The sequence below is a fragment of the Fulmarus glacialis genome, unplaced genomic scaffold, assembly GCF_000690835.1.
Source record: "Fulmarus glacialis isolate BGI_N327 unplaced genomic scaffold, ASM69083v1 scaffold28091, whole genome shotgun sequence".
NCBI lineage: Eukaryota > Metazoa > Chordata > Aves > Procellariiformes > Procellariidae > Fulmarus > Fulmarus glacialis.
The window spans coordinates 4,118-19,251 of record NW_009195107.1 but is presented as its reverse complement, the minus strand read 5'-3'; the positions used below and the strand labels follow the sequence as shown (position 1 = coordinate 19,251).

The window sequence follows — 15,134 nt, the reverse complement described above, 5'->3', positions numbered from 1 at the left end:
CCCCCTTTTATAAATCTCCGCGTTGACAAGAGGGCCCCACCGCGCTGTCGCTTGGTCTCCACAGAAGGCACCGAGGAACTTTCAGGTGAGTCCCCATAGGGCTGTGAAAATGTCTGCCACCTTCAGACGTAACGTTCAGGAGTAACGTCTTCGGGTCTTAGCGCCTGCTTCAACATGGGATGGGCTTGAAGGTTTTTTTGGTGTTCTCCATCAGGACAAGGTCGTATCTGCACAGCTGTGGTCTGCATAAAAACAGTCAAAAGTGAAAAATCGGCCTTTCTTGTATCATCCCCCACGCAGGTCTCCCAGCGTGCTGGAGGCTTATGTGAAATAAGTCACGTTCTCAAGACAACTGGCTTGAAGTCCACCTCACTTTAAGTGGACTTCAAGCTTTACTGAGGTCAGGGCTGCCTTGAACGTATTTTCATTCTGTTCTACGTTATCTTTTGCATTGCCTCATGGAAAAACAAAACAGCAAGCAAACTGAGGTATTGGCTACAAAGTTCACGGTTCCCTTTAAGCCAATCTACACTTGCATGGCCACCAAATGTACCGCACACCAAACTACTCGTAGCCTGTGGCAGCCCCTCCTCGGGGAAAGGGGACAGCCTCTGATGAAATGTTTGGGCATTTGCAACTAAGATTAAATGTGGGTCTGGGGCTGGAAGTGACTGCGGAGATGTAGGACAGGAGAAGGGGAGTGTCAGTGAGGGGGATGCTTGTGAGACATGCACAATCTTTTCCTTATTCTAGTACTAAGGTAAGGGTAGCAGACCTTCATGAACTGCAAAGAAACATCTTCTGCAGCTCTGTCCTTTTTTTGCTCCACCCTTCTCACTCTGTGATGTGCAATCCTCGTTTTAACCCAAATTTAAAGCATGTATGGCTTGATGTCCACATACTGTCCTTGCACACAAGGTCAACCTGAGAGATTCTGTACTCGCTGAGCTCAGGCAGAGATCCCGTCCTCCAAAGGTGCCCTAAAAATCAGGGAAGTTTAAGGGTAGGACTGTAGAGCAGATAGAGGTTAACAAGGTGACTGAAGCGACTGTAGAAATCTCATCAGCAAATGACCTGGTAGGTACCTCATGATGTTGTGGGCAGTAGTCAGTGCTTTGGGGCATAGTGGCCAGCAGCTCCCAGTTACTGGAATTCCAGGAGTAAATTAATCTCCCTGTTTGACTGGGCATAGAAATTGACTGGGATATAAAATGTGTTTTTGGGGCTGGACATCTGTGTTTCCCTTAGAGTTGCGTTTAAGCCCAGAGTTCAGGCCTGGGCAGCTTCTCTGTAGCTACTCAAAGGTCATTTTCCTGACCAAAGGTTAAAATGTCAGACCACGTCAGAGTCAGACCACTAATTACATGTTTTCAGTACAATAAGACAACCTCTGTATTCAAGTTCAGCTATGGGATTTGTGTGCGTGCACTAAAGGCAGAATTTATTCCCAAAATACGTATGCAAGAATTATTAAATGTGAAATAAATACAATTCTTCTGGACGAACTCAGCCAGGCCAGGCATCTGGGAGATTCATTTACTTCTGTCCAGTTTGCAACAACAGAAATGGTTTGTAAACCTCTGCTTACCTTTCTGGATTTGTAAGTGACCGGAACCTCATTTGGAGAATCCTGAGTTTGAATTTTGGGCCAATGACAGATCCTGTGGAAAATGTCAAGGAAATTCTTTCTACATTTTCAAAGTCCTGGTCAAATCCAATTAGCAAAGTGATTTGGTTGTACCGCTGGAAGGCTGCAGCTTCTCTAAAGATAAAGCAGACAAGGTGTCAGAGAGTCACCAAGGGAATAGCACCATTTTTAATATATTCAGTGTAATATTAGAAACAGTGCTGGGCGAGGAGGAGGACTGAACTTACGATTAGTTTCTGATTTACAGGAAATGGATATAGATTCAGGTCTCCAGGTGTGAACCTACTCAGCCACGTTTGCACTCAGTTATTTGGGGTGGGAGCGGGGACACAGAGGTCTGATGCTGTTTGCTTTGGTCCCAAAGCAGAATCCTCACTGTGATTCTGCTTTGAACCCGAGTGGACTAGACCCAAATGATGTTGGTACATGGCTGGCTGTGCAGACCTGAGCACCGACTCATGGAGTCGTGGAGTTTGCAGAATATGTTGCTGTATATAAAAAGCTGGTTGTAACAACGCTGTATGGCTGAGGTAGCTTTACAAATGGATGACTGTACCTTGGGAGTATTAATGTCCCTAACTAAATTTCTGGTAGTTCTCTTCTGGCAAATGCAGCAGAAGCATCTGTGAAACCGTGCAGCTTTGACCAGAAATAACGGAGAGTAATCCAGCTTCTCAGGATAGGAAAATAGCCCAGGCTTAAAGACGTGAAGCCTCACAGGGCTGGGGTTTGACCCTGGTCCTTTTTGACAGAGTGGCCGGTTTCATTTTGAGATATGCATGAAAACTGCACCGGTCTTGGGGCAAAGTAGCAGAGCTGCTCACAAGAACGCTGTGGCCACAAACCACGTTCTTTATATAGCCCGTTGTTGTATGGCCATAGTTTAAGGTTTCCCTTACGAAGGTGAAGAGTGCAGATGTGACTGGAAGTTTATCCCGTTTGCAACACTCAAAATGACTGGCCTTGTTTAGAAGTTTTAGGAGGCCTGACAAATAGGACAAGTTTTAACCTGTCAAAGGTGTTTACGACGTGTGTGTGTAAGCGTGCTGCCTGGTGGGCTGTCACAGGCTCGGCAGAGCGGGGTGGTTGTGCAGCCCCGGGGAGCTATGCTGATTGCTCCAGTGCAAGCAGATACGGCTGAGAGAATATGCAGTTAGAGGCACTTGGGGAAACTAGCTGAGCAGGACTTGTTTGGCTGAAGTGTGTTTAGATCAATCAGGAATTTGCATGTCCACATAAACACCATTAATTTGCCTCTTCAAGTGGAATGAATTGATTTGGGTGTTACATATTCAGGCCCAGGTTCATCCCAGCTGTCTTGGGCACCTGGAGCTGGAACAGAACACTCCCAGGAAAGGGAAGGAAAGAGGGGGAGATGTGTTTTTCCTCCTGCTTTAGTGGAAGCCTAGGACAGCCGTGCTGCTGGCTGAGGTTGTCCACTTTAGTCCTTAAGATGACTGAGAAGAGTCCAAACCAAATGGCTGGGCTGTCAGCTGGTGTGCACTGAGGGAGTCTGGGAGAATCACGCAGAGCCAGGCAAGCCCTAAGGCATGTACACTATCAAGTATCAGCAGAGAAATTAGAGGAGGATATCTTGCCTCCTCCCAGATGCGGTTGTACCAAGTGATTTGCTAACATTTACAGATCATCAGGTCGGTAAAACTTACAGATTAACTTTAGATTCTGCCTTCTTCCCAGTTTCATCAGCTAGTACAATGCTGAAGGTGCCTCTTCTGGTGTCTTTGTTCCATGTAATAATATCCACAAAGTAGTGATAAACTGCGGTGAGAGAGAGAGAGGGAGGGTGGTTAGACTCTGCACACTCTGCTTTCCAGCTGGCTGTGTGCCTGTCTGGGAGCTGAGCTGCAGGTGGAGGACGTCTTTCTCCCATTTGCTCATCTGACACAACCCGTTCAATTTCTCTCTAAAATCTCTTTCTCCTTCCTTTGCAGAGATTTCTAACAGAAATATTAAGAGATGTCTAGGAAAGCACTACAGCAAGGGCTCACAAGTGGCATGCAAGATGGCCTCTCTGTATGGCTTTCAGCACACTGCCTTTCACTCCCTGCCTTCCCCGTTCATTTTCAGACTGCCTTTTCTTTCTCCTTGTCCGCCTCTGATCCCTTTCATTTCTGTTCTCAGCAACTTTCATTTGTCTTCTCTGTCATGGAGCAGAATGGCCTGCTCTTTACTCTGATCTGTAACTCACTGAATTCACTTGCTGACTGGCACTGGAGCTCAGGCCGTAATCCCTGCCCATGGCTTGGTATGTTGGTCATCATGGGGGTGAAACCTTTTTTCACCGATTCCCCCTTGCCTGAGCCCTTTCCCTGTGCTTTTCACTTTTGTTCAGCATAGCTTTTTTTTACCTGTTCAGCTCAGAGCACATCTTTGACTCTCATCATTCCCACACACTTCTTTCTTGCACAAGAGTAGTGTGTTGTTTTGAAACACAGTTTAGGAACTACCCTTTTATGTTTCATTTGCATGTTCTCAACAAATTTCCTAGCACTGTAAGAAAGATGAGCCTGTTCTTGCATGTCTCTAGCGAGTAGTTGGCTTTCACAGCACCAGGCAGGTTTGCAGGTAAGAAATGTAATGGTAAGACTGCCAATGGACACAATTCTATCCAGCAGCCACTGGCTTTCTTTCTAAAATGCTGGCTATGATGCCGATAGCAACTAACCATCTTTGGCTATTGCTGAAGGAGGCAATACACAAAGAAAAATAATCTCAGAAATCTTAGTCACTTACTACAAAATGGCTCTTTGTCCGCTGTATCAAAAAACATACTTGTCAGTGGATGGCTCTGTTGTGTTAAATAGCTTTTCCACTTATGGGCATAATAACCTATAGATGACAGTTTGAAAATGAAACAGAGAGTTACTGCACAGGTATATAAACAACCAAATTGCTGAAAATAACAAAGCAAGTATTTAAGAAATAGTATATTGCTTGCCAGCTGCAAGGTAGTACTGTGACACATGCTCCCATACCCTGTAGACTTATACCAGGGCTTAATTTTACTTGTGTAACTAAAGCCAACTGAGTATCTAAAATTGCCTGGTTACTGTTCAGCACTTATTTTAAGATTGATCTTTTTCCACATCTGATATCCATGGTCAAGAAGGATTTCACTTGGCAGTGTGGAATGAAAATCATCCCCTTAGCTTTGCAAGTTCATTTCTGGAAGTGTCAGGTTTTTTAGCATCAACATTTCAGAAATGGCAGCCTGAAGCTGGGCTGTCACATCCGGGCTGGGACACCTCTGTGGGTCAGTTACAAAAAAGCAGAATACCCTTTCTTCACCCCTCTCCCGTTCCTTTTAGAGTCAAGAGGGTTTCGTGGTGCTGAAAATTTCTTAGGAAAGATTCTGTTTTATCAAGAACATGCCCCTATCCCTCAAACTCTGCAACTAATGGACTTTAATTCATTGTTTCTGTGACTTTAGTGTAAAGATCCTAAGTCTTGTTTTGGCTTTTCTAGTTCTGGATCCTTTACATGTGGATTTCTGTTCTAGAAATGTGATGTGACCGCACAAAGAGCAGGAAAATTTCTCAGGCCTCTTTTGCCTGCAGCAGAAGCTTATACCTCTGCAGAAGTCAAGGAGAGACCATCTCAAAAACCGCAGTGGAAATAACTTACATGCTTTTGCAAAGCACCAAGTTGTGTTAGTCCTTTAGCAAAACATTTGTCACACACCAAGTTACAGTAACGATGGGCAGCTCTGTCAGACACGTGTATTCAGGATGTATTTACATTCCCTGAATCCTTACCTAGGATGGGGCATGGCATAGGCCAAAAAGTTTCGCAGCTGGTACATTTGCCGTTCCTGTAATTTCTGTATGAGTCACACGGGTATGCAGTAATATTGCAGCTCTGTTTCAGGGATGACATGAACAGGAAAACAGACCTCTGGTGGTCACATTTAAAATACTGCAATCCTTAATCATACATAGGGAAGAAATATTTTGTTAGCAATCCTCATGCTTCAGGAAAACGGTATTAATGCACTAGCGAAAAAGGACACACCAGCGGACAGTCACTGACCAGTCTAAACGCAACAGATTGCACTGGGGAGCGCTGGGCTGTGGCAGAACAGTAAGTGGGCACTAGCTCTCCCTTTGAGTGCACTCAGCTCTGCCTATGTCAACTTTTTTCTTCTTGTCTTTTTTGGTTTTAAAAACATATTTGTTTGTATTGTTACTGCAGTTCCAGAGGATCCAGCTATAGATCCTACTCTGTCTCAGGTGTTCTCATCTTCTCTCTGAGCTCAGGCCTGACAGCTGGATATTGCTTTTTTTTGGCACATAGCCTTCCATTTTGGTGTAAAAAACTTTTTAGAAGGACATAACTAATAAAATGAGTTGTTGCATGAAGAGCAAAATGAGTGAAGCCTGATTTCCTATGGCTTTTTGTTTCAGGCTGGTTTTCTATGTAGATTCTCTTGGGTCTGATAAGGGTTGAGTTCACATGACTGCCTTTTCTTCTGTCAGGTATCTTCTTCACCCAGCTTTCATAAAACCAGTTCTGCTGCTGTGCTGGAAAGCAAAAAAAGCTTTCTTGCATTCAAGGCTAGGGCTTTACCTGCCAGACTGGACTGTCTGCCACTGCCAAGAAAGTCGCATTGGATTCGGTATAACTGCCTACCCCACATTCATCTTGAACCTGTTTTCTGAACAGGTTCTTGCCATTGCTAGTCCTTGGGGGTTTGTGTGTGTTCTCAGTAATTTAAAAAAACAGTATCTCACAGATTTTCTAAATGTAGTCACAAAACGAAGGCACAAATCTACCTGATGACTTTTTGCATGGAAAATTAATCCCATTTGCATTTGTGACAGAGAACAGAAGGATCACCCCTGAGTCATATGTCTGCCTGATGCACATCAGCTAAACTCGTGTTATGTCAGTGTGCCACATCAGTGCTGGGAAGAGATGCTGTCATGGCTTTCCCAGAATATGGTTTTCACGTATTTTCTAAGCAGTGATGATGTTTCTCTGGCCTTCTCCTCTTTTCTGATTGGAAACATTTTGTCAGTGTTTGTGCAATTCAAGGCAGAATGAATTACCAGAAAATATTGTCAGTGGACAGCCAGGCTGGTCGGTCCCGCCGTTGGGGTAGAAGTCTATGTGGCCTAGTGCTTCTGTGTAACCTAGTCCTGACAAAAGAAAATATCAGGGTTGTGGGGAGGGAATATGAAATCGTAAAATGCAGAAGAAGGAAACATAAGAAACTAACTGGAAAAAATAATAGTTATTTAGCTCTAGGATGCCTGCCTGCGCAGGAATATTAATGTCATTCATCTATTTAGGCAGCAGGCCAAACAGTTGTGACCCAGCTGTGTCATTTTAGCGATGGTATCAAATACCTAAAATAAGCCTGTGCGCGTGACTACAAAATTTGGCTTTTTGTGTCGCTGCATGCGGGAGAGGAAAAGGGATGTGAAATGCTGGGTATTGCTGTGCTGCTGAAATCCGAGTTCTTGGAGGGACTGGGAGAAGACGAGAGGCAGCGATGAGGTGGGAAAGCCAAGTGCTGGGGGTAGGGTGCCAGTGGGAGCAGAGCGGAGGGCTTGCACACTGCTGGCCTGGCTGGCGGATGTGAAGACGTGCTGTGCACCGGTTGGGAAAGGAGAGGGCTGAGGGAGATTCCAGATTCGCCCTAGAGGAAGGTTTAGCCCACGGGAGGTGGAATGAAGACTGGGGAGAAAAGCCACGGGGTTGGGGATAACTGATCTGCTGCGCGAGGCTAGATTTTGACATCCTGTGTGCTTGGCAGCAGCCTGGCCTGGCAGCGCGGCGTTGGTGTGGAACTGGTCCAGCAGAACTGCGGACCTGTGCCTAAGTCCTGCACCAGTGCCTAAGTCCTTGTACTTCATGGGCCATGAGGCTATAATTGCTGTAGAACAGCAGCATGTTTTGAAACGCAAATAAAACAGCAGCTCTCGAGGGAGTGCTGAGCACAGTGTGGGCAACACAGGACCACAGAGCCCTTCACAGCACCAGTGAAGGAGACTGCTGTCCTCCTGGGCCAAAGGAGGAAGGATCTCCCAGCACTGCTGCCTACCGGAGCCCCCGCTTTCCTGTGCTCCCCATCAGTCTCTAGGTTTCCTCATAGTGGTAAAGGGGAGAAGTGTCACATACCATCGGTGTCCGAATGAATGACATCAACAAACTGTGCGTCTGTAGGATCCAGCCTCTCACTAGGCGGCTTTCCTCTGTACAAGGGGCCTGCTGGGTCAAGGCCTGCAGCACAAAACCATGGCATCACTTCGGTACTGTGCAGTTCACTCTGCTCGCGGTGAACAGCTATCCTCGAAGCAAAAGGACTGACAGGGAGAAGGGCTTACCTGTGATTCTTCCAAGTGTACCATCAAACATCTGTCCCACAAAGCCAGAGATGTGTGCTCCCAGGCTCACTCCTATCATGTGCAAAGAGTCAAGTGATGCTCCACCAACCTGAGATTTAAAAGTACTTGTGGTCACAGATTTTAGGCACATGAAAGGCATAAAAAATATCAGGAGGAGGAACATAAATGCATCTCCCTACTTTTCCCACATTTTCCCTTGCTGTGTTCCACTCTGTGTAAATATTCCCCCTTTGACAGTCCCACAGTACGACTAGCACTCATGTTGAAGGCCCATATCCGAGAGAGCTGTGATGAGAACAGTTCAGGCACTGGTTGTATTTTCCAGGAGCAGTGACTACAAGTGTGGACAGAGTATTCTTGGGCCCCATGAGTCCAACTCCAGTTGCTCACATGTGATTTCTGCAAGGCGTTAGCAGATGCAACGATCCTAATGATCCAGTGTCATCATTGACTGTGCCTGTGCAACAGCTTAGAGGAACTGCAAACTGTAGCTGATCCCCATAAGCTGACTTTTGGACATCCAGAAAACTGGAAATAGAGTTTCTCTGTGTGGGAAAACATATCTGTAGAGTTTTGTATCCAGAAATGTAGAGACTTAGACTGTAAACTGGATATTGCAACAAAATACCATAATACCAAGCCCAGAGGTAGAATTTGGCACTGCAGTATAGCTGCACTTCCAAAAATTAATGTGTTCCTTTTTAGGAGTTTCTTTTTCCAGACATCCTGCTGTTTTTAAATGCTTCCTTTGTGCCCTTTACATACTGTGCATTAATGACTATATCATAGTGTGAACGTTCAACTTACCAACATTTCATCAATAAGTTTTTTCAGAACCTCAGCAACTTTCTTGCAGTTTCTGGAAGCGTTACTGTAGATGAGAGTTGTTGCCCCCCGGTTCCAGTCCACAAGGATGATGTTCATGTCTTCTACAGAAAGCAGGAGATGTACCAAGTCAGAGATCCAGACTGGGGTAGAGCCTGTGAGTCGATATCCGTGGATGATGAAGGTGGTTTTCTTGGTCACATCTAGATACTTGGAGGCTGTTGAATCGAGCTCTTCAGCACAGTTTGGGTTCTGTCTGGTGTAGAGCAGCAGCTTCACTTTCAGGTCTGTCCCTATCAAAGCGTTGCCAATGCTGAGAGCTGTGAATGCAGGGCATGTCTCCCCAGGATCTGAAAAAAGCACAGTGTGGCAATCCTGAGGTTAGCACCAATGTGTTTGCTTTGACCTTTTCTACCTGCCAGCCCTGCACAGGCACAGGAACATATGTTGTGAGCTGTCTGAGCCAGGGGTGCTCCTTTCCTCTCCATCATGTTCATGACTGGAGTTCTTGCCACGTTGGAACAAAGACAGCAAGTGTACCTTCTCAGAGCAGCATTCCCTGAAACAGCACAGTCCTGCTTCCACTAGTAGCTGGGAGATGGCATGGACTCTCTCCAAAAATCCCACTAGTGTGAGGAAGGTATTAGAGACTGACAACTAGGGTGGTTGCTGTATTGGTTTGAGAGCACACCCAGATGCTCTGGACAGGTTCTAGGGTAAAGAGAGATCCTCGTGGTTTGTTTGTAACTCCAGTATGGAGCTGACAAGCCGCAGAGGATCTTGCTGTTGTGAGGGGCAGCTCAATGCTTCATTTGTATTTGCAGATGCGGCCTGCTATTTCAGACTGTGAAATGGGACACCCTTTGACTGCATGAGATACGTTACTGATACTGCTTTATACACAGCTGAAGAGTAACTGAATTTTATGTAAGTGCTGCTTTATGGGATGGTCTCTGCCATTTGAAAGCCTGTCTTTGTTCCTTGCTTTTCCAGCAGAACACCAGCTGAGCCTTCAGAGTCCCATACAATCTCCAGCAGGGCACTGGCAGGGAATGGAATAACTGTCTCCAGACAGGCACTGCTTATGAAGGCCCACTCAGGTTTTGTAGCCTCTTTCTGGCTCACAGTCCTTTTTCCCCAAATCCCCTTAATCTTATTGAAGAACCCTATGGGAGACACTGTCTCTCTTACACATATGCCCAGGGCTACAGTAATTGTTCAGGCTGCAGTTGCTAGAGAAATCTTCCTCATCTCTGTTGCTTAAAGGGCTGTGCAGTAGGTAGAAGGGTTTAGAAAACCTGCAGCTGTAAGCTAATTGTGCTCTATCAAATCTCCAATAGTCTGTGCATTTTAATTTCTAAATGATGAAACTCTCACAGTTTCTACGAGCAACTTTCCCTTTTCTCTTCCTATGGAAATCAGGAGCATGAGAGTGATATAAATGCTGTGTGCCCAGCACATAAAATAATCTGCTCCGTTGCCATAGTTCTGCTAATTACTTTGTAGAAGCCCCAGGAGCTCCAGAAATAAAAGTTAATAGGCTAAAAGGATGTTGCAGTTAAGTCCAACTGGATATTTTAAATTGCTACTATAAATTCAGAAATAAATTTTAACATTTGAAATCTATGGAGTCCTTCCTGTATAAAGCCTGTGGTAAAATATGAATAGCGAGACAGGAGCAGTGGAACATGACCCCTCAGCCAGGCCCAGTGAACATCGGTTGGAATCAGTGGCCTTTGAATTGAGGGTGTTCTGCCTCTGTAATGCTTCAGTCGGGGCTACCAGGGGCAGTGTGACTCTGGGGCCTGCTTGCAAGAGTAAAAGTGACCTGGGTGGCTGTCTCCTGACCAGCTTGCTCTCACCTCGTTCTTACAGTGCCAAGATGCTCCAGAGAAACAGCAGCAAGAGTTCCCCTATGACACTGTTCATGTGGAGATCTCAAAGTAACTAGCAGAGAAAAGTTATCATTTTTTGCTGGTATACACCAGCATACACAGTGATACTTAACAACTGTCCTCTAGGTGCTCTGCAACATAAAAAAATACAATTACGTTTCTTTTTTACCAATAACTAGAAATTGTTTTAGTTATTGTATAGTGTTATTATATAGTATTGTTAATCATCTTTACTGCCACTGAAGCTGTAGTAATGCAGGCAGAAATGCCAGGCAAGACTTACTTCTATATGGTGCAAGATTGCACTGATTGCTTAATTTGTTTCTATATCTCCTGCATTATGCTGAGACTTGCCCAGAGGAGCACTATGTTTGTCACCAGAACAGCCCAAACCTTCTGGTAAAGAAGAGCTTTTGCAAGCTGACTGGCATTTGCTAATACCTAACACAGGAACTGTTTAAAAAACCTTGTTGTATCTGCACCAAGTCTGTTAGATTTGTTCTATTTTGATTAACAAAATCAGATCAGTGCTAATAGTGGGGGAAAACCTGCCAGCTTCTCTTCTGGCAGGCTGGTGCATATCCCAGCCTCATCCACCATGTGTTACAAAAGCTGACACATGAGGACAGTCAGTTTTCCTGGCTTTGCTCTTCATTCTGATAAGCACAGTGGATCCTACCCAAATGGCTGGAAGTGTCTTTGAAACTCCAACATGATTTCTGCGATGGGGCAAGAGGCTTATTAAGATTAACTCTGCAAGCAAATAAGTGAGGTGGAAACTCACAGCCTGGCGCTGTAGTTAACCCGTGTCCAACAGACCACTTCCCTCCAGGAAAGGTGAATAAATGTGGCAATTAACCCAGCGTCGCGTTAACTTGTTCCCAGCCCTGTCTTGGCCATTACATTGCTGAACAGCCTCAGGCAACTCACTTTTCTCCCTCTGCTCAGTTTTCTGATATGTAAAATAGGATGGCAAACAGCAGTTTCCTGGGCAAGGTGCTCTGACATCTCAGCAGCTGTAGCAGGGGCATACCAATCTGTTAAACTGATGTTCCTACGTGGGAGCTGGACATCTTTTGTCTCGAGCTTGAGATCAGCCTCTGAGGCACTACTGCAGCAGGAGGGGCACCTTCAGAATAACTTGGTTCTGAAGTTACATATGTGTGTATATATATATATTCTAAAGTTTTATACTCCCAGGTGGGAGTGTTGCGGTCATGAGAATGGTCCCAGGTAGACTCTGTGGTATTTACTGCAGTCAGTGCTAGTTAAGCACTAGTTAAGCTAGTTAAGATCCTGCATTCCCCTGGTCTCTCTCATTCCTTTCTTGGAGACAGTGTTTGGAGGCTTTTTCTTCCTTCTGTCCTGGATGTTCATCCTATAGACAGGCAGGGTTTGCAATAGTGGCATTTTGGTGCTGTGACCTTGAGGCTGTCTGCATGAATAGAATAGCAGCTGAGTTTTTTTAACTCTACCGGTCTGTCCTCTTGCAAAGTGAAGTTCCAACAGATTTTCACTTCAATGGGTCAGTGGTCACTTGGTCAGATTTGTAGTTGTCCTAGCTGGGTCCTCAGGAGACTGTATGGCCACACAGAGCCTACAAAGTCAACACCTTGCGTAGACTTCAGATAAATGTGTTGCTGCTTCTGCGTCTGTCTGCAGTTTCACCGACACTCACAACACTGTCACCTTGCCTGGGCTTTTTACAGTGTGTTTCAACAGATTGGTCTTATGCATCAATAATGAAGTCTTCAGCTTTAAGCACGCTTCACTTCCACCCAGCAAATCTCATTTATTGAGATTTTTGAATAATTATTGAATAATTCCATCACTTTTCCACAGAGAGAGTGTGCCCTCTACCTCTTAAAATGGTCTTCAGTATCTCACTGGGTTTCCTTGGTGCCTTTTCACACAATTCTCTTTTTCCACTTATTATTACTACATTTCCTACAGCATATTTAACAAACTAAGCAAAACGCAACCCCAAGATTACTCCAGAGAACCTGATGAAATACAAGTTAGTATTTATAAGAATGTTTTTTTTTTTTAATCCTGTTTGCTTTCCCTACAAAGCAGAGAGCTATAACTTGACTTGCTCCCATGTGTACGCTAACACAAGGCAGTATATTTGTTTATTGTTACACAGGTTGATTCTTGATAGGGCTATGAGGATATCAAATGAAGCTTATTGTTCATAAATGGTAATTCATCCTTCGCGTCTGTCATATAAGACACTGCTGAAAAGAAATCATTCTTCTCTGAAGATTTCAGATGACATTTTCAGTGTCGATGGATAGTACTTATGTGAAAGAAATGTTTGCAAAGTGAGGAAAAGATAATAAAAATGACTTCTGGTTTTACATTCATGTAACCAGTATTATTTGCTTTGCCAAAATAAGTAATGCTAGTGAAAAACCCTACGTAGTAACTATAATGCAGAGGGTAGATACATTCATGTTTCTGCAAAGCACAGAAAGCGTGTTATATTCGACAAAAACATTCAAAACACGTGGTGGATTTCTTACCTGTTTTCATCCCATACAAAAGGTAGATGAACACGACACACAGCCTCAGCATATGGACTTCCACATGGAACTTCTACAGGTGAAAGATTTTAAGGATCCCAATTTCTTTGGCATGTGTCTGCTGTCTCTGACAACAGTTTGCTCTCCTTTTCTGCCAGTAACAGTAGGTGTGGTGAAAGGAGGAAGTTACCAGCCAAGAAATTAAGACCAGTCTTTAGTTATACAACTAAAGCTTCTTCTTAAAAAGGTGGGGCACCTTCTATTCTACCAGGTTTCCTTATTTTAAATATAGTTTGCCCTGGGGAATGACTAATCAAAGACACAAATGGTTTGGTATCATGCTGTAAGCAGCAATTTGACTACACGTGTTGAAACTAAGGACATTATTGCATGTCTATTTGTCTTTTGCAAAGAATGTCAAAAGGCAGTGAAGAACGTAGGTGTCACTGCAAGTCTGATAAGCATCTGGGCAGGGCCAGCACTTGGTTTCACAGGGCCCTACGTTGGTAACATTCATGACGATCCCTACTCTACTATGTCCCTCTGGCTTTCCTGAGCACTGTGGCCCGGGACCTACGAGATCCTGTCATCTCAGGCAGGAGGCAGATGGACAGCACGATGTCGTGACAAATGGAAGGTACCAGTTCGAGTCAATCTGGGTCTCCATTGGGCGGCCAAGCAACTGCTGTCTTGGATGACACTCGTACATCTGGCATCCCCACCACATTTTCTTGCAGACCTGCTGGAACCTCATGAATCCAACTCTAATTCAAGTAAGAAAGGCTTTTTTTCCCCTGCTGGACAGGAGGAAGAGGATGGCAGATGCAAAGACAACTGTCAGGAGCAGAAAAGGAAGTCTGAAATTGGAGCTGGAAGATCTAGTGGCAAAATTGGAAAGATGAGGGTGGTGGGGAGTTTGTAAAGGGGTGAGAGAGGGGAGGGGAAGAGAGAACAGGGATGGTTGCTGGACAGAAGCTGTGTGGTAGCTTTGCCTAACGTTTTCTTTGCAAATTCTTCTAACATAGGCCAGGGAAAGGGAACATGGGGAAGATCAGAAACACCTCATTAAGCACAGGCTGTGTTTTTTCCCCCTGGTGATGATCCAATGAGGAGCTGAACTATTACAGTTCCCAGCTGCATAGCTGTTTCTTTGGTCCATGCTGTACATACTAAGCTTTTTGACTTTGCTGATTCTTGGGTTAATCCTTAACTCTGCCTGCTGGCTGTCTGCAGCTCCTTCTTGTTCAGACAAGTGCGTGCTGCTTGTCTGGTGCGGGCACGGCTTACACCTCAGACAGAGGAGCACACCCAGCAACACATGTGATTTTTTCTCAAGCACCCTGAGCTCTCCATCCTCATGCAGCTCAGCAATCACAGTCTCGCAGGACATGTGCCGTGCTGTGATTCCATTTGGTAATCACACAGGCAAAAGTTGTTTTTTGTTATTTTGAAGAGGATAAAAATTGAGAAAAGACACCAAAAAACATCTGTGGAGTCTGGAAGCTGCAAGCTCCAGGAGAGTGCTTTTTCTGATGCACTGGCAAAAGAAAATAATTTGAAACATTGTTTTCCTTCCAGTTCCTTCCTCACCTCTACCAGTAATCCTAAACTGTCAAAATATTTTCTCTTTAGCAAGTTCTGCCAATGGTGCAAAGGAATCAGTCCACCAGTGAAACATGCAAGATGAACAGAAGGCTTTTACCTATTGCAAAAGACATTTGAGAATCAGAGATAAAATGAGATAAAGAAATCAAGAGGGCTTTGCCTTTCTTCTCAGCACAAAAAGAGGTAACAATTTATTGCCTGAAGCTAAGCCACACTTGTTTCTTTTCCTCATCACTTTCCTCAGATTTCCGTTTCTCATCTGAGA

At 44.7% G+C, this 15,134-nt stretch overlaps 1 protein-coding gene across 1 annotated transcript; it reads right to left on the bottom strand.

The window, feature by feature from the left end:
- Window positions 1-169: 169 nt before the first annotated feature.
- Window positions 170-13,316, bottom strand: LIPH (lipase, member H). The gene is made up of 10 exons (XM_009588002.1): window positions 13,265-13,316; window positions 8,827-9,194; window positions 7,999-8,107; window positions 7,793-7,894; window positions 6,718-6,807; window positions 5,425-5,592; window positions 4,403-4,498; window positions 3,316-3,427; window positions 1,589-1,762; window positions 170-242 (listed from the first exon to the last, which is right to left on the bottom strand). Exons 1-10 carry the CDS (start codon window positions 13,314-13,316, stop codon window positions 170-172), a joined length of 1,344 nt encoding a protein of 447 aa, XP_009586297.1.
- Window positions 13,317-15,134: the final 1,818 nt, after the last annotated feature.